At 50.6% G+C, this 18939-nt stretch overlaps 1 protein-coding gene across 5 annotated transcripts in view; it reads left to right on the top strand.

Moving 5' to 3' along the window:
- Positions 1–4913: 4913 nt before the first annotated feature.
- Positions 4914–18939, top strand: part of St3gal4 (ST3 beta-galactoside alpha-2,3-sialyltransferase 4) — a 47537-nt gene continuing 33511 nt past the window's right edge. Inside the window, exons 1-2 of one of the 5 annotated variants that reach the window (XM_048343665.1) lie at positions 5853–6034; positions 14447–14625. Coding sequence is in view for 1 of the 5 variants with exons in the window: in XM_048343667.1 (XP_048199624.1) it covers positions 5022–5024 (3 nt within the window). In the remaining 4 variants the exon portion in view is untranslated. Of the gene's footprint in view, positions 5025–5852; positions 6035–13958; positions 14626–18939 lie in introns of those variants that run through there. The other 4 variants (XM_048343667.1, XM_048343670.1, XM_048343669.1 and 1 more) reach the window with 4 other exon arrangements.

Raw genomic sequence — 18939 nt, 5'->3', positions numbered from 1 at the left:
TTCCAGATAAATCTTGATGCTACAGTGGCTTTTATCCTGCCCTGGTATGAAAGAAAGAAACTATTGGAGGTATGGCTGTTGGTATTCCTTAGCTTTTTTTTTTTGCCCCCAAACACTAAGTATTCATATATATATATATATATATATATAGTGTGTGTGTGTGTCTGTGTGTGCGCGCGCATGCATATGTACACACACACACACACACACACATGCTGCTACTAGACTTAAAATCAGGACCATGCACTCTTGCTTAACTTTTTTTTTGGCAGTCCTGGGCTTGGACTCAGGGCCTGAGCACTGTCCCTGGCTTCCTTTTGCTCAAGGCTAGCACTCTGCCACTTGAGCCACAGCGCCACTTCTGGCCATTTTCTGTATATGTGGTGCTGGGGAATTGAACCCAGGGCCTCATGTATACGAGGCAAGCACTCTTGCCACTAGGCCATATCCCCAGGCCCTTGGCTTAACTTTTTTGCTCAAAATTGATGCTCTTCTACTTTGCCTCTACTTCCAGCCTTTTTTGCTGGTTAGCTAGAGATAAGAGTCTCAAGGTGGCTGGGTGCTGGTGACTCAGGCCTGTAATCTTAAGTATTCAGGCTGAGATCTGAGGCCTGTGGTTTGAAGCTAGCCCCAGGCAGGAAAGGCCATGAGACTCTTACCTCCAATTAACCATCTAAAAACTGCAAGTGGGGCTATAGTTCAAAGTGGTAGAATGCTAGCCTTGAGCAAAAAAGCTCATGGACAGTGCCCAGGCCCTGAGTTCAAGCCTCACAACCAACAACAAAAAGGGAAATCTTAGGGACCTTTCTGTTCAGGGTGACTTTGAACCACAATCCTCAGATCTCAGCCTTCTGAGTAGCTAGGATTATAGACATGAGTCACCAGGTATCCAGCTCCAATACATTCTTATTAACTGTAGCCACCATGTTGTACAATAGATATGAACTTCTCTCTCCTGCAAGTTTGTATCCTTTCACCATTTCCCAGGTCTACAACCCACCTGTTCCTGCTAACCACCATTCTGCTCCTGTGAGCTCCACTCTTTTTAGGTCCCACATATAAGTAAGATCATGCACTATTTGTCTTTATTTGATCACTGTTAGCCAAATGGCAAGTGCAAGCAAATGCTCACATGTTAGGGAAGCTGGGGCTCTGTATGTCTGGGACTCAGAGCTCAGCTTCAGTCATGAGTAGAGAAAGATCATGAGAACACTAGCCAGTTTTCCCTCAAGGCCAGGATGAAGTCATGGTGAGCTGGAGCTGGAGCTCGGTGATGGAGCACTTGCCTAATGTGTGCAAGACCTTGACTAGAACATCGGCACTGAAGAGAAGAAAAAAAAGAAAGATAGGCAAGGCTAAGTGTAAGCTTCATAACGTCCTGTTCCTCTCTTCTTGGGAAGCGAAGTGGTCTGATGATTCTAACATAGAGGTGCACTATAACTATGTATGATTTTGAGCAAGTTCCATGACTGCTTTATGAGATCCAAGTGATAAGAATGCCTAACCCAGGATGGAGGCTTGAGGATTAAATGAAAGGACTTTTAGACATAGTATCATTAATAAATATATATTTTTTGTCCATTCTGGGGCTTTAACTCTGGGCCTGGGAGCTGTCCCTGAGCTCTTCAGCTCAAGGCTAGCACTCTACCACGTGAGCCACAGTGCCACTTCTAGTTTTCTGGTGATTATTTGGAGATAAGAGTCCCACTGACTTTCCTGCCCAGCCTGGCTTTGAACCATGATCCTCAGATCTCAGCCTCCTGAGTAGCTAGGATTACAGGTGTGAGCCACCAGTGCCTGGCAATACTAGTTGCTATTTTTTTTTCTTTGCCAGTCCTGGGGCTTGAACTCAGGGCCTGAAGCTTCTTTTTGCTCAAGACTAGCACTCTTGAGCCACAGTGCTACTTCTGGCTTTTTTTTTGTTTTTAATTTATTTTTTTGCCAGTCCTGGGCTTGGACTCAAGACCTGAGCACTGTCCCTGGCTTCCTTTTTGCTCAAGGCTAGCTAGCACTCTGCCACTTGAGCCACAGCGCCACTTCTGGCCATTTTCTGTATATGTGGTGCTGGGGAATCGAACCCAGGGCCTCATGTACACCAGGCAAGCACTCTTGCCACTAGGCCATATCCCCAGCCCCTACTTCTGGCTTTTTCTGAGAAGTTTATTGGAGATAAAAGTCTCACAAACTTTTCTGCCCAGCCTGGCTCCGAGCCATGATCTTCAGATCTCAGCTTCCCGAGTAGCTAGGATTACAGGCATGAACCATCAGCGCCACAAAGTTTTTGTAGTTAATTAATAGTGGCCCTAACGAGAAGCCAGGGCTTCCTAAAATGACTTCTTGGGATCTCTTCCAGCTACACAATTTGCTGGAATGCACTTTAGCCTTGGCCTTCTGACGGGTTTCTAACACTATAACAGTGATGTCCCCTGCTATTGAGATCCCTGGGAACAGTTCCACTCTATGGTCCAGCCATATAAATCTGATAAAAATAGGAGCTGAAATACCATCCTGGGGTTGCTATTTTTAAAAGCGTCTGAGATGCTAGATTGGGTTTATTTCTTCTTCAAACGGCATCTTGCTGTTCCCTCCTCCTGGTGGGCAGGATGGTAACGTGGCAAATTTGAGAGGGACAGGAGCCAAAAGCCTGAGAGGCACATTTGTTAAGCATCTCCAGGGCTGCTCTACACACCCATTGCCTGCCAAGGTATTGCTGCTGGCTCAGAACTTCCTAGGTCTGGATGTACCTGCTCCTCCCATAGACCCTTCTCTGTCTCCTCCTTCTGGCCCCAGCAGAGCTCCCACCACGCCTACCATAGGAGAGGCAGGAGAAGTAAGAAGAGAGAGAGGAAAGGAACGGAGGTAACATTACTTACAAGCAGCCTAGATCTTAGACCTGTTCGTTCTACAGGTTGTCTTGGCCTCACCTTGGCACAACTAACCTTCCAAAGGAACAGTCCATGAGCCAAATCTCTGCTTGGCCTACTACATTGCCTCTTGGCAAGCAGCTTGTACTGTCATGTAGGTGGGCCAGAGGATGCAGTGGAGTTGGGAGGGGTCCGGAGCTCATGGCCGGGGATGAAGGCAATGCTTGCTTCGTTCCTATCACAGATGATACAGTTTCTAGGCCACAGAGCTGGGCATCTGGCTGTGCACTTAAGAAGCTGGAGGGGAAAGGTCCTGAGTAAGCACACTGGGGCCTACTGAGAGGTGATCAGAATTCCACTTCGCTTCAGGGGGTCAGGTCCCCAGATCTAGGATAAGCTGGGATGGTGGGAACCTGAATATAGCTTATAAGTTAAAAGAGGAATTCCACCTCTTTAATAATAGCACAGTTATATATAGTGTGTTATGCTTTCAGTCCACCTCCACGGCTTTATTTAATACAACAGCTCTCTGAATCAGCTCTGTCGTTTCCATTTCTTTTCTTCTAGTAAGAAAACTAAAACTACTAAAGTGGTAAAGGCAAGGTTAGAACTCAGGTCTCTAGGAACAAAGCTGGCTTTTAAAATTCAGTTTTCTGGTACAGTGAAGTATACACTTGCACTTAGCAAGAAATACAAAGTGCTAAGACCTTGTATATCAAAGCTTTTGCCAAGCCAGCCAGACACCAGTGGCTTAGGCCTGGTATCCTAGCTACTCTAGGGGCTGAGATCTGAGGATCAAAGCTCCAAGCCAACCCCAGGTAGAAAAGTCTGCTGGTTGGGAGACTCTTACCTCCAATTAACAAACAAAAAGCTGGAAGTAGGGGGATGGCTTCAATGGTACAGCAACAGGGACGGTGTTTAGGCCTTGAGGTCAAGCTTCAATATCAGTACATGCACACACGCACGCACACACACACACACACACACACACTCCAGATTTGGAAGCCAGGCTGCTTCTTGGATCTACTGTCAGACACACCTAGTTTTTTCTTCCTGTAAAATAGGGTCTTCTTTGTGTGTGTGTGCACGCGTGCTTGTCAATCCTGACTTGAACTCAGGAGCTGGGTACTGTCCCTGAACTTTTTTTTCTCAAAGCAAGGGGCTGGGGATATGGCCTAGTGGCAAGAGTGCTTGCCTCAAAGCTACTGCTTTGAGCTTGAGCTCCAGCTCAACAGCTTCCAACTTTTTGGAAGTTTATTGGAGGTAAGATTCTTGGCTTTGAACTGCCATCCTCAGTTCTCAGCCTCCTGAGTAGCTAGGATTACAGGCATGAGCCACTTTCCTTCTTCCTCTTGATTTGTCCATGGCACGGACTTAAGTTATTGTGGTCTTTGTTTCTAGTTCTTTTTAAATTCCAGTCCTGGGGCTTGAACTCAGGGCTTAGGCACTGTCCTTGAGCTTCTTTTGTATAAGCACTCTACCACTGGACCCATAGTGCCACTTCTGGCTTTTTCTGTTTATGTGGTACCAAGGAATCAAACCCAGGGCTTCGTGCATGCTAGGCAAGCACTCTACCACTAAGCCACATTCCCAGACCTGTTTTTATTTTTTTATTTTTTATGGTACTGGGAATTAAACTCATGACCTCGCTTGCAAGGCAGGCACTCTATCACTTGAGCCATATCTCCAGCCCTCTCTGTTTCCAGTTCTAGCTGAGCATGCTGTGCAACAAATACTTGTTGAATGGATGTATGACTGACAAGATCAAAGGAACCACTGAAATAAAGTTAGCAAGACATCAGCTTCAGTTAGAGGACTCTGGGACTCCTTGAACTCGTTACCAGTTACTTAGATCTTGCACTTAGTCATATCCTGCCCTGCTTCTGTGTGTGTGTGTGTGTGTGTGTGTGTGTGTGTGTGTGTGTGTGAGAGAGAGAGAGAGAGAGAGAGAGAGAGAGAGAGAGAGAGAGAGAGAGAGAGAGAGAGAGAGAGAGAGATTATAAAGATAAGAGGCTCAGACTTTCCTGCCTGGATACAACCTGGGATCCTCAGATCTCAGCTTCCTGAGGTGCTAGGATTACTAACATAATAGGATTACAGCTCCCAGCTCTGCTTTATTCTTGAAGGGAGTCAGTTCAGTTTCCTCTCTGCAGCTGGATGGTAAGCTTCCTGGAGACAGGGATTGGACATTTCCCTTGGTGGCTTTGATGCCCCCAGCTCCGGGCTCTTCACATTAAGGGTTTAATAAACCATGTGCTGGTTTGGGGAGAGGACCTTGGAAAAGAATGGCCCTGCAGGGCGATTTCTGCACTCTACCTCAGCCCAGTCAATTCCCCAGGCTCACTCAGGGGGTCCAGGGTTGGGGGTTTGATAGGGTTTCCCCCTGGAGCCTGGTTGCCTGGCACCTTCAGTTAGAACGGAAACCAAGATGCTTACTGGGGACTGAGATAGGGCGCGCAAGGGAGGGGTGCAGAGGCAGCAACTGGGAGGTTGGCGGGCTCAGACTTGGGCAGAAGGGCCCGGGAATGTTTCTAGAGTCACCTGGCCACCCTGAAGTGCCTGGGGTGGGGGTGAGGAAGGACTGGCTCCCTGAAGGAGGCCTCCCCGGTGCCTCAGTTTCTCCAACGAGGGGAGGACACGGTTCGGCGCAGGGGAGAGTAGCAGAGCACCCTTTCTTGGGAGCTCCCCGTTTCCGGGAGGGCATACCCATTCAGGCACCACTCACCGGCGGCGCCGGCCCCGGCTCTGCCTTCACCCCCCGCCCCCTCGCTGGATCTTTGCGCGCCTCCTGCACCCCGGGCGCCGGGCCTCTCTCCCGGAGGGGGCTCGGAGGTGCCTAACCCCGTCCCGTGTCCGCTCCGCCCGCGCCCAGCTTCGCCCCCGCCCTTCCTCCTCCACCACCCCGCCCTTCCTCCTCGGCTCCCCGGCGCTGTGCGCAAGCGTGTCCAGCCCCTTCCCCGCCCCCCGCCCAGCCCGGGCCCCCGCCTCCCCGTCACACGGGGCACAAGGGGAGCCGGCACACTCGCCCGCTCCCAGGCCGGCCCCGCGCCCCGGGACAGGGACAGGGACCGGGCCGAGCGGAGCCGCCGCGCCGCGCCGCCAGTCCGTGCGCCTAGCGGATCGGAGCTGCGCGCGGAACCGGCCTGCCCCGCCCCGCTCCACCCGCGAGGGTGAGTACGCGGCGCCGGGCTCGGGGGGGCCCCCGCGCTGGAGGGCGGGGAGCGCCGAGGGGTCCCGGGCTGCCACCCGCCGTGGCTCGGGGAGGCGGACAGGCCCAGCTCGGGGACGCAGTTCGGCCCTGGGTTGGGTGGGGTGGCCACAGCCCTAAGGAAGGGGCTGTTTCCCGGGGTTCCTTGCCCTGGGTCCGATTTTTTTTCCCCCCGGCGGGAAGACCAATTCTCCTCGCGCCCTTAGAGTAGGCAAACTGGACACTCCTCCTCTCGGTAAAGTTTCTACCCCCCGGATCTGCACGGCAGAGGTGTCCACACCTCTAAGCATTCTCTGAGCCATGGTTTCTCCCACAACTCTCCCCACCGCCCCTCACCTCCTCCCTCCCCCGAGTCTGGGACACGTGGGAGGGCCGGGCTGAAGGTGACAAGCTTTGCTGGCTCTGTGTGTGGGAGTTGCAAGGTCGCTGAGCAGTTCCCCGCCGTGGGGTGGCCCGCTGGAGGCTGGCCATGCCCCTAGCATCAGGATCATATTATTGGGGTCTTTGGGGCCTAGGCCACCGTGCCTCACAGCTTGCCAGAGTGGTAGGCAGTGGGAAGAAGAGGGTGGGCTTGAACTGGAGGCAAAGCCCTTGGGCTCAGCTGTCTGCTCTGAGTGTCTTCCTGTGTCCCTCGTTGGCAGGGGCCTCTGGACAGCCCAGGGCTGCCAGTATGCCTGCCAGCACAGCCCCTTTCCATTCCCAACCTTGGACTAGGGGAGGTTTTGTCTGCCTTGTGAGGCCTGATCTACTGTTGCTGCTTTTCTCTGTTCCCCAGACTGGGTCTCCAGGACCCTGCTTCAGGGACTGCTGCATTACATCTGGGGGTGTAGATGGTGTGCGGGTGCACAACTGTGCCCTGCCTGACCTCATGGCCACCTATAGGATGGCCCCTTCCCCACGGCCACCACCCAAGCAGCCTGTCCTGAGCACTACTGGAGGGAAGCGCGGTGTAGAAGCCAAGTTCAAGACTTTATGGAACCTTGGGAATGGGCCTGTTAGCAGGCCGCGTTGCCACCCGGGACACAAGCCCATGCTAACTGTGCAAGGCCCATCCTGCTGACCCCACCCTCCCATGCTGCTCCTCCAGGCTCTGGCATTTGCCTGTGAGATTTTTAAATGAGTTGCTCTGTATTAAGTACTTTGAAAAGTGCTTTCAAGGGGAAGAGCTATTCGCTGCTGGAAATATTTCTCCCACACCTCTACTCTTCTAGAGCCGCTTTCTCCTTCTAGAGAGATACCTATAGCCCCTACTGCTTGGGGTGGAGAAAGTAACTGTGGAGGGGCTGGGGATATGGCCTAGTGGCAAGAGTGCTTGCCTCGCCTACATGAAGGAAGCCCTGGGTTCAATTTCTCATATACAGAAAACGGCCAGAAGTGGCTCTGTGGCTTAAGTGGTAGAGTGTTAGCCTTGAGCAAAAAGAAGCCAGGGACAGTGCTCAGACCCTCAGTCCAAGCCCCAGGACTGGCAAAAAAAAAAAAAAAAAAGTAACTGTGGAGCTCTTTTACTTTGCTGGGCGCTGGTCTAGGAGTGCCATCTGCCCAAGTTGAGGTGGCCCAACTTCCTCTGACCTATTTCCTGCTGTGCTTCTGAGAGTACCCTTTATGCCCTGTCCTGCTGCGGACCAGGTGGGAGATCTCAGGCTGCTCAGGAATCCTTGATTCCACCAAGAAGTCAAGGGAGAACCAGGAGTTGGTTCTGGACTCTTAAGGCGACCAGGAGAAGGACACAGATGGTAGGAGACATTAGGAAAAAATGAAGTAGGAGCTGAGTGCCGACAGCTCGTGCCTGTAATCCTAGCTGGTCAGGAGGCTGAGATCTGTGGTTGGAAGCCAGCTGGGGCAGACAAATCCATGAGATGATTGCCTCCAATTAACCACCAAACAACAAACAAAACAAACAAACAACAACCAAACACCAGGAAGTAGAGTTGTGGCTCAAGGATAGAGCTCCAACATTGAGGGGAACAGCAAAGGGACGGCACCCAGGCCTGGAGTTCAAGTCCCAATAGTGCGTGCATGACATTCACACAGACACACATAGAGTAATTTGGGATCTGGAAGTGTGGCTCACTGGTAGGGAGCTTGCCTAACATGTTCAAGGCTCTCGGACTGATCTCAGCACCAGAGGATAAAAAAAGTGTTACTTACCTACTTGGACTTTGGGCTGACAAAGCATCTTTAGTTTGGAAGTGGGTTTTGCTGCTGAACAGGGCTCCTCTTCCCAGGTGGAAGTAGCCCCTGGCACCTTCTGGGTTTTCCTTCCCTCCTTTACTCCCTTCCCTGAAATAGCAACTCACCCCTTTCCCTTGACTCTGAAGAAGCAGCCGGTCTTGGCCCCTACAGACACATTTGATTTTTGGGTAGACTCATGCGTCTGCCCCTTTCTGGAACTGCTGTAAATCCTGGAAAGTTCAAACCTCCCTCCCCTATCCCCTTCCCTGCCTCCAGGCCAGGAGTTGCACAGAGTCCAGCCTCATTTCTGGCACCATCTTGCTCTGTGGCCATCTGAGCTAGCTAGCATCTGCCCTTGCTAGGGTGACCACCTCAGAGTCACTGCTCCCAGAGTTTCCAATGGAACTAGAGCTCCTCTCACACCACGGATTGAGGTGTGCACCATCTGTTGTAGGCAAGGGATCACTCCACCTTACCCCTAATGGTTACATGCTCCCAGGTTCCAGGCCCCTGTGTGTGTGAAGTGGAGGGATGGATAGGGACCCCAGGCTCCCATAAAGTCTGAAGGCCAAGCCAACAGATTGCAATCAAGATAGGGAGTCCAGGAGATGGACTTTGGACATAGAAGGACCGGGCCGGTATTAAGGACTTGGGCCCTTGAGCTCACCGTACCTGCTTCCCTCCCCTGACTCAGCCCCGTGGCACTATGTATTGTATTGCTTCCTGCTGGTGGGTAACTTAGCTACTGCTTCTGGGTCCCCTGGCACTTAGGACCCACCTTCTTTCTCAAGACCTGGCTGTTGACTGGAAGCTTTTAGTTTTGGTGACAGAGTAGTTAGGGTTGGCTCCTTTGGGTGACTAGAGTCATCAGACTGTTCCTTCCCAGACCTCAGTACTGATGTGGAATGAGCTGCTGGCCTCGTGCTCTCCCTATCCACACTCCTCAGCCTGTTGCATTCAGAGAGAGAAGGGTGTGAGTGTCCAGGTGTGAGTCTTTACTCTCACCTGGAGCCGGGGAAACTGAGAGCCAGTAGCCACACCACACAGGCCATCTCTGCCTGTCCCCCTGCAGAGAGATAATGGGATTGTCTAGACTCCAAAGCCCTATGTTCTGCTCTAGGCCCAACACAGGGGAGGGTCTGCTGCTCTTCTGGGGCCAGGGGTCAGTCTGGCTAGGCCCTCAGTTTTCCTTCTGGGACATACATGTGAGGAAAGCTGGGATGCCAGAAGCCTAGGAGCTGCTGGAGGACAAGGACAGTGTTTGTCCTCTTGCCTGCACCTAAGTTCAAGCCAATGCTGGGGTTAGGGACTCCAGAATCTGGGAAAGTCCAGGGAGCAGGCAGAAGGGTGCTAAGCCAGCATGTAGCTATATATCTGCTTTGGGCCCAAAACCTCCTCTGGGGTGTGGTGGCGCTGCAGGGATTGCAGTAATGCCACTTGTGCCAATGGTCTGCCCTGCATTTTCTTACCCATTGCAGTGTAATAAGCCATAATGAAAAGGGACTTAGAGCGTGAAGATATAGCTCCGTGGGAAAGTGCTTGTCTGGCATGTATGAAGCCCTGGTTCAATTCCCAGCTCCACAAAAGGAGTAGGGGAACGAAGGAAGGAAGAAAGGAAGGGAGGAGGGAGGGAGGGAGGGAGGGAGGGAGCGAGGGAAGAAGGAAGGAAGGAAGAAAGGAAGGAAGGAAGGAAAGAAAGAAGGAAAGAAGGAAGGAAGGAAAGAAGGCAGGCAGGCTAGAGAGAGTAGGAGGGAGGAAAAGAAGAATGGAAGGAAGGGGTGGAGGGAAGGAGGAAGAAAAGAAGGAGGGGAGAGAGGAAGAAAATAAGGGAAGGAAGGAAGCTTAGCAAAAAAACAAGAGTTACCATGTACGGTTGAAACACTTTCTAAAAGCCTGGTCTTACACATTAAAAATCTTATTTGCATCACTTCATATGTGCTTCCCAGAATGAAGAAACTGAAGCAGGAAGATTAAAGTACATGGCCAAGGTCATGATGCATATAAGCTGCTGACCAGGGCCTGTTTCTAAAACCTGCACTTTCCAGCCCTGTTCTGTCCATACCTACCCCCCCTCCCCCAAGCTTGTGTTAACCAGCACTGAAGAAAAAGGCTCTGAGTCAAAGGTGTGAGGAGTTTGCTCAGGGCCACAGTATGTTAGTGACCAAGTTGGAACACAACCCCTGGCCTCTTTGTGCTGCCCGGAACCGACATCTTGCCCTGCCCATCGCCTGGGTGCAATCCTGATCCCAGTCACTGGGCTTCTCAGCCCTCTGTAGGGCAGGCCAGTGGCCAGGCCAGTGGTCTGCTCCTCCCTCCAGCCTCCCTCTCCTAGCTTCCCTCCTTCTTGAGGGCCCCTCCCAGCCCCCCACCTCGCTGCTTTCCCGCCGGTAATTGCTTCCATCTGCCCCTCCTGCCGGCTCCTATTCCTTTGGAAATGTGGTTCCTGGGCCGCCCACATGGCTGCCACAGGGACACGTGGAGTAGGGAGGGGCCCTTGTGGGGTCCCAGCCTGAGCACCCGCCGAGGTGGCTGCCCCAGATTTCCACAGGTAGGCACACCTTTGCAGGTGATGGTGCATTCTGGGCTGTCTCAATCCCCCCTAAAGGCCCCATTCTCCATCCAGGAAGAGCCACCTCTGCCCTTCGCACATGCTGGACACCCACAACCCTCCCTGTCCTTTTGAGGTTGTGCTTGTCAGGAGGGGGGGGGCTTCTGGCGGGGAGAGAAGTAGGGACCACGCCAATGGGTTTCTCGTATTTGGGGACTGTTTGTAGCAGAACAGGAAGGATCCTTGGAGTTCTGGGCTTGTGAGAATAAACACTGAACCAGAAAGATGAAGGCTCACCTTTCACCTTGATTTAAAGTATGTATATTCTAATAGCGCATAGATGTGGTTAATTCTTTTTCTGGAGAATCCCAGTGGGTGGGAAGAGATAGTAGCAAGACTTCAAGATGGCCATCCTCTGGATTCTGCATGTGGAAGGAGCGAATCCCTTGTTCATGGTCATTGAGGATCTTGGAGCATATACTGGTGACCTTGACCAGGACCTTGATCTTGATCAGGTGAAGCATGTTGGTGGTGTGGAATAGATCTGAACACTTCAGACCTTCTCCTCTTGAGATTTTAGGAACTTGGCCTGCCTTGTCCCCTGTTCTCTTCTCATTGCCTTGAATGATGACTAGCAAATAATAGGTGCTCATTAAATATTTGTTTTATGAATGACTGGAAAATGTAGCTTGGGTTTCCAAACTTTGTCTTTCTGTTCTCCTGGCCTCATTTCCTCCTTTGGTGAGAGCCAAAGGGAAAACAAAGAATTTTCCTTTTGTCAGGTGAGCTGTTTGGTAGAAAAGAGCCTGACCCCAACCTGGCCCCAGTGTGAGCTGCTACTTCCCAGGTCTTTATTCAGATACCAAAGAGGCAGGCAGGAATCCAGGTGGCATTGGGTAGGAGCTGGTCCACAGAGAGAGAGCATGCCTCATCCCTCCCACCTCAGCTGGCATTTCTGTACCTATCCTTCCACCCACCCCTTTTAGTGACCTTGTGGTCCTTGCATCACTTGTTCTTTCTGTGTTAGCGCTCTTGTGATGTGGAACCCAAGAAAGCCATACCCACCACCTGCCATGTTCATTTCCTTCAACCCCAACAGCATCACGTTGGCTCATGCTTATAATCCTAGCTACATAGGAAGCTGAGATCTGAGGATCTGTAGTTTGAAGCCAACCCAGGTTGGAAGTCTGTGCAACTCTTATCACCAGTTAATCACCAAAAAGCTGAACAAGTGGTAGAGTGCCAGCCAGGAGCAAAAAAAAAAAAAAGTTAAAGAACAGCACCTAGGCCCTGAGTTCAGTCCCTACTCCTGGGGCGCATGTGTGTGCATACATACACACACACACACACACACACACACACACACACAACTCATCACCACCAAAAAAAAAAAAAAAACCCTCTCCATTTTTAGTCTTTCTACATATTTGCTTTCTATTTAAATTTTTTTTGAAATTGGATCAGAGGGTTTTATTGGCTCCCCCCCCCCCCTCTAAACCCTCCTTGGAGTCTGCTAAGAATGTTCTCTCTCTCTCTTTATTTTTGGTACCATGTTACATGTACTTCTCCCTTGACTTTGCTCCCACGATCCCCTCGCGTGGATTGGGCATCTTTGATAACGAACGGCCTTTGTTCATTGGGAATGTCCTTCACATGATATCAGGTATCTGCTCTGGGAGTGCTTCCCAACTTTCTCCATTTGGCACAGGTCCCATTCCGGTGATAGGGAGAAGACTGTGGGCCTAGTGGGCCTAGAATGGAACACTGTCCCCTACAGCTGAACCAGAGACAGATGGTCCAGCAGAGCTCTCCCGGGAGCTGGGGAACCTGGAGATTTGCATCCCTGGAGGCAGACTCTCAGCCAGCTTGCCTTTGTTAGCTTTGTTTACTCCTTCAAGAAATTAACACTTCTTAATGAGATAGCATTTCAGATAACATTCACTGCCTGGAAACTGGTACTCTATAAATGCTGGCTGGGCTTCTGTTATTCCTGGGTGGGGCTCAGAGACTAAAGGCATCTTTTTGGGGGGCCTAGGGAAAGTAGAGTAGGTTAGTTTGGCGGCTCTTATTTGTCTAGCCTCAGGCAGGACTTGAACTTGATCAGTTCTCAATCAGCACACCTGTGCCTGAGATACAGATAATAATATCTGCCCTGCCAACAAAGGCTGGAGATGCACAGGAAACAAACGTTTTCAACCTTGGAGGGACAGTAGAGGTGGACATCGGTACTAACGCACCACACCATAGGGCAGGACTTGAAATTGTCCCATTCTTCAGCACTTAGTGGCAATTATATAGTAGCTACTTCATTGATATTTCTTTCTGCAAATGATAAAGTGATGGCATAGATTTACTAACTTGTTCAAGGTCACAGAGCCTTTCTCTCACCTGGCTAGGAGGCAGCAGCCCACTCCCCAGTTGGGCTAAACCTTGACCTCGTTCACCCTGACCCCCTAACTCATCTTTTTTTCTGCTGATCTTGGGGCTTGAACTCAGAGCCTGGGGCACTGTCCCTGTCCCTGAGCTTCTTTTGCTCAAGGCTAGATCTCTATCACTTGAACCACAGTGCCACTTCCAGCATTTTCTGAGTAGTTTCCTTTCTTTCTTTCTTTCTTTCTTTCTTTCTTTCTTTCTTTCTTTCTTTCTTTCTTTCTTTCCTTCTTTCTTTCTTCCTTCCTTCCTTCCTTTTCTTTCTTTCTTTCTTTCTTTCTTTCTTTCTTTCTTTCTTTCTTTCTTTCTTTCTTTCTTTCTTTCTTTCTTTCTTTCTTTCTTTCTTTCTTTCTTTCTTTCTTTCTTTCTTTCTTTCTTTCTTTCTTTCTTTTTTCTGGTTTTTGCCAGTCCTGGGCCTGAGCACTGTCCCTGGCTTCTTTTTTGCTCAAGGTTAGCACTCTGCCAACTTGAGCCACAGCACCATTTCTGGCCTTTTCTCTATATGTGCTGCTGAGGAATCGAACCCGGGGCTTCATGTATGCGAGGCAAGCCCTCTATCACTAGGCCAGCTCACTTGAGTAGTTTCTTGAAGATAAGAGTCTTACAGACTTTCCTGCCAGGGCTGGCTTTGAACCACCATTCTCAGATCTCAGTCTTTTGAGTAGTTAGGATTATAGGCGCGAGAGCCACCATGCCTGGCTCATACTTTTGTTTTTCCTTTTAAGCAGTTTGGTTCTCCAGGTCCGGAGTTGTTGAAGGGGCATGATGGGCTCCAGGACTCAGTGGATTAACACCTAGTGCACTGGTCTAGATAGGACTGGCTGTGTCCCAAGGAGCAGAGAAGCGTTGGTGGAGATGGGAAGTTGCCTTCTTGGACAATATTGGCCCTTCTCTCCTCATTTACTGCCCTTCTCTCTGGTCTCATTTCCTCCCTTCTTTCTTCTCCTTTTCTTCCTCTCCCCCATCCCCACCAGGCCTGAGCATTTAGGTTGTCCCTAGGGAGTCTGGGCTGGATTCCCCAGAGAGCTGGGGTGCTCAGGAGAGCCTTCAGTGAGAGCCCAAAGGCACCCCACATGCCAGCAGCTCTGGTATCTTTGAGTGGAAGTGGCCATACCTGCAGTTGGATGGCTGAAGAGACAGTCCCTGCCCAGAATATGCAATTCTTTGATCTTCAGGACTTTTTCCTGAGCCCTCACCAACCTCTTTGGACATCTTCTTGGGCAGGTAGGCGGGATTTCATCCTTCTGCGCCACCTGAGGGTCTCCAAAGAAGGGCGGCAAAGAGAGCGTCCATGACCTCTGCCCTCCGCTTTCCAGAGCTCCAGTTCTTTCCCCAGAGGTACCTGCTAGGATGGATGGAGCTGGCCAGGGCAGAGAAGAGGTTTCCACTCAGACCCCTGCCAGGTGAGCACACCTGTTGTGCTTGGGCTGATGCATGTATTTGTGTGTGCCTGTGTGTCTTGAAGCATGCAAATGAATGTTACCCAGGTTGTATGTGTGTAAGAGTACACAGGCACGCATCTGTGTGTGGACAGAACATGGGGTACCCCCACCTCCTCAGGGCCTAGCATGCGTTGCCTGTCCCTGGCCTGGAGTCTTTGTGACCTTGGCTTTGTACTGGGACGACTTGGTTCTGGTTCCTTGCCGTAACTGATCCCTGGCCACCCATTCAGCTGCCTAGGGGCCCTGGGGCCAGTGTTTGTCCCCTGTTTCCCCAAATGGAGGCATGTAGGGGCTTCCTGCCTGGAGTCTCAACCCTGCCAAGGCAGAGGGAATGGGGAACAGCTGCGTTGGGCCGATTCCGGCTCCGTATGGATTTAGTTTGACAACAAAGCTCTCTCTGTGTGTTCTCAGGCCACTTACGTAAGAGGAGTGGGGGTGTGGGTGGGGGTGGGTAGGCAGTAGGAAGAGGTGGAGATGGAGACCAAGAGACACTGGATGGGACGACTGCGAGTGTTACAGGATGGGTCACTGGTGATGCTCCAAGGAGGCCTCCAAAAAGGGGAGTCTGCTGCCTGGCCCTTTCAATGTGTATTTGCTTTTTCCTTTTTTTTTTTTTTTTGGTTGGTCATAGGGCTTGAACTTAGGGGTCTTGGTACTGTCCCTCAGCTCTTTTGCTCAAGGCTATCACTCAACCACTTGAGCCACAGCTCCAATTCCAGTTTTTTGGTGGTTAATCGGAGATAAGAGTCTCATGTACTTTCCTGCCCGGCCTGGCTTTGAACCATGATCCTCAGATCTCAGCCTACTGGGTAGCTGGGATTCCAGATGTGAGCCACTAGGGCCTGGTTGAATGCTGAATTCTTGATATTGTCATAGAAAAGAATTTGAGGATACATCAAAGTAGAAACCAAGAGAGTTTATTAGTAAAGCAAAAGATTAAATAGTATACTACCCAAACATGGGTGCGGACCATCTGATAACAGATGTGCCAAGGGCTTTAATATCCTGGCTATTTATAGTGAACAAGAAGTTGGGGTTCAGCTCAGAGATAAGTGTTTATCATTGTTCCTATGTATATTACATTTAATCACTCTTGTGGTTTTACTGTTATCTATTGACCTTGACTTTTTCTTTTGCCAGTTCTGGGGCTTGAACCCAGAGCCTGGGCACTGTCCCTGAGCTTCTTTTGCTCAAGGCTAGCACTCTACCACTTGAGCCACAGCACTGCTTTCAGCTTTTTCTGTTTATGTGGTACTGAGGAATCGAACCCAGGGCTTCATGCATGTTAGGTAAGCACTCTACCACTAAGTCACATTCCTAGCCCTCCTCAAAGACTTTTAAGATTGATTTGCTTGTTAAACTTTGGTGGCTGATGTCCAGGCATCTTAGCAAAGAAAGAATGGATTGTATGTATGTATTTTTTTGCCAGTCCTGGGGTGTGAACTCAGGACCAGAGCACTGTCCTTGGTTTCTTTTTGCTCAAGGCTAGCACTCTACCATTTGAGCCGCAGCACCACTTCTGACTTTTTTTCTGCTTATGTGGTGCTGAGGAATCGAACCCAAGGCTTCATGCATGCTAGGCAAGCACTCTACTGCTAAGCCATATTCTCAGCTCCCAAAAGGATGAATTTTGTTACATACTCCCTGGAAGACAGAGGAGTCATTTTCCTAAGTGTTTGTTTTTTCCACGAGAGAGGTGTCTTTAAGTTATTCTTCTGTAGTTCCCAGAGCACACTAATTATTTGGAGCAAGAAGGTCAGGTCAGAGGGAGAACGCTGTTCTTTTATTGCAACTTCTGAGGAAGTGTAAGGATTAAAGCAGAGAAGATGGTGCTTCTGTGGTTTTTAATAGAACTCTGCATGAATGTGGTGCTGGTGTCTGAATCCCTGGCTGCTGTTTCCTTCATTTTCCCTGATGTTCCCTGTGACTCAGGAGGAGAGGGGAACTGGTGAGAGGCCATTAAATGAGAGGAATCTCCCTTTCTGGGTTATCTCAGGGTCTGCTTCCTTATCTTCTTTAATGTCTCTGTTTTTTGTTTGGTTTTTTTTTTTTCCTGACTCCAGAGGTTTCTATGAAGAGATGGGTGTGCGGAACCACAAAGTCCCAGGCATGGGTTTGGGGTCTGATAGGTGAAGGCCTGGTACATAGTGTGAGCCACCATGGTTCCACAGGGTGAAAATGAGTAGGTTCTAGTACCTAGGTTGTCACCTGTTCCTGCTGTCTTCCTTCTCTAGGGCCATGCCCACCAGGGCTGGATCAACTAAGGAGTAGGCCTTGACACCTGTCTTGGAGGAAGGCCCCATAGTCTTTGGGTCTGGGCCTACCAGGCTGGCCCTTAGCCCCACTCTTTTTTTTTTTTTTTTTGGCCAGTCCTGGGCCTTGGACTCAGGGCCTGAGCACTGTCCCTGGCTTCTTCCCGCTCAAGGCTAGCACTCCGCCACTTGAGCCACAGCACCGCTTCTGGCCGTTTTCTGTATATGTGGTGCTGGGGAATCGAACCTAGGGCCTCGTGTATCCGAGGCAGGCACTCTTGCCACTAGGCTATATCCCCAGCCCCTTAGCCCCACTCTTAAACTGAATAGATTCTATTCAAAGAGAATCATTTTCCTCCTTTGCCCTGGAGCTTCTGGCCCCTCCCCCCAAGGGCAGCCTGCATCCTACCTACCCCTCTTTGCAGTGCTCAAAAGAAAGCTTAACTAGCATAGACCTTCCTTGTCCCAAGCAGATTGGCCCTAAGGCCCCTTCCATTCCATTCAGCCAATTCCTATCTATGGTTCTCACCACAACTCCCTGAAGCCCTGTTCTCTGCACATACACACACTCCTACCCCAGTGAACTGATGTTTTCTTGTCATCATCAATCTCCCTGCAGCTGTCCAAATAGAGTGGGAAGAAAATGTTCTCTTTCTGGAACAGCTAGACTGACAGCCCAGTAAGGCCAGGTAAGCTGGCCAAAGCTGGGTGTGCCCTAGAGTAGGGGTGCAGACTTTTCCTCATTCCTTCAGTTCCTTCTCAGCAAGAGGAAACAGAGGCAGCCAGAGTGACTGGGGGGGGGGGGGCTTACTGGTCTCTCTTGCCTTATAGTGGACCACAGGCCCTTAGGACCACCTGTTTGGGTTTTCTCAGAATCTGCCTCTTTAGCCCTCAGTTTCTCTGAGGTGTTTTTATTTTTTATTCCGAGTTCCTAGGAAGCACTGGGTTTGCAATGGCCCCGAGCGTGGTGCTTGCTCTCAGGCTACAGTTGGTGATCTGTTCATGCTTTCATAACTTGAGGTCAGGCCCGGCTTACTGAGAAGGGCAAGGAATAAGGCTATCCTAGGCATGGGTCTTTGACCTTATATGTTGGAGTCTGACATAGAGTGTATCCAGTGTTGTTTTGAGGTATCTTTTTGGAGGAATTCTGTGGACCTTGAGCCTGCTGATTGTGAGGATAGGCGGATATGGGGCAAAGCTCGCACCACTGACCATGCCGAAACTCTAGAATGATTGGTCTCTAGGCTCTGCTGTCCTGAGCCCTGCTTTCTCATTGCTTTCCCTCTGGGTGCCAGATGAAATGCCTGAAGCCCGAGGGCTTGCAAGAAGCTAGGAAGGGCCTAGGAGTTTCCTGGATTTGGGTGCTCCATGAGCTGAGAAGACAGACCCTTTCACAGGATTGGGTATAGGTGTAGAGAGGCTCCCCAGGCCTGGAGGATGGGTTGAGGGTTTCAGGGCAGAGGGAGAGGCAGAGAGAGAGAGAGAGAGCGAGAGAGAGAGAGAGAGCACCCTTTACTGGGCTCTGGGTGTGCTGCTGCCCCCAGGAGCCTCTGCCCCTGTGTTCTTATCATCTAGTGCACTCCTGTTGCAACTTCCTTAGACACCCCTCCACCCCCAAGTCCCTCTGAGCATGACGGAAGATGGATTGTCTTTCTGGAAGCTGAGTTTAGCTGGACAGAAAGGGCAGAGAACCTGAGGCTTTTCTCTACCCAACTTTCAGAGGTCCCAGAAGGGCTGGCATAGCCACTCCCAGCTCCTCAAGCTCCCTAGCTCCTAGCTCCAGGGACCTGCAATCAAACAAACAAAACAGCAAGAGCTCGAGCTCAAGATGAAGGACTCAGCACACCAGCAGCCAGGAATGGGGGAAGAGAATGAAAGGAGTGTCTTGGCTGAGGGTACCCAACAAGCCCTGGAAGCTGTATGTGGGGGTGGGGTGGGTGGGCAGGGAAGGGAGAGGAGTGAAGGCTGTGTGTGTGTGTGTGTGTGTGTGTGTGTGTGTGTGTGTATGTATGTATGTATGTAG

Source organism: Perognathus longimembris, chromosome 3 (genome assembly GCF_023159225.1).
Source record: "Perognathus longimembris pacificus isolate PPM17 chromosome 3, ASM2315922v1, whole genome shotgun sequence".
NCBI classification, from domain to species: Eukaryota; Metazoa; Chordata; class Mammalia; order Rodentia; family Heteromyidae; genus Perognathus; species Perognathus longimembris.
This window is presented reverse-complemented; position numbering and strand designations above follow the sequence as displayed.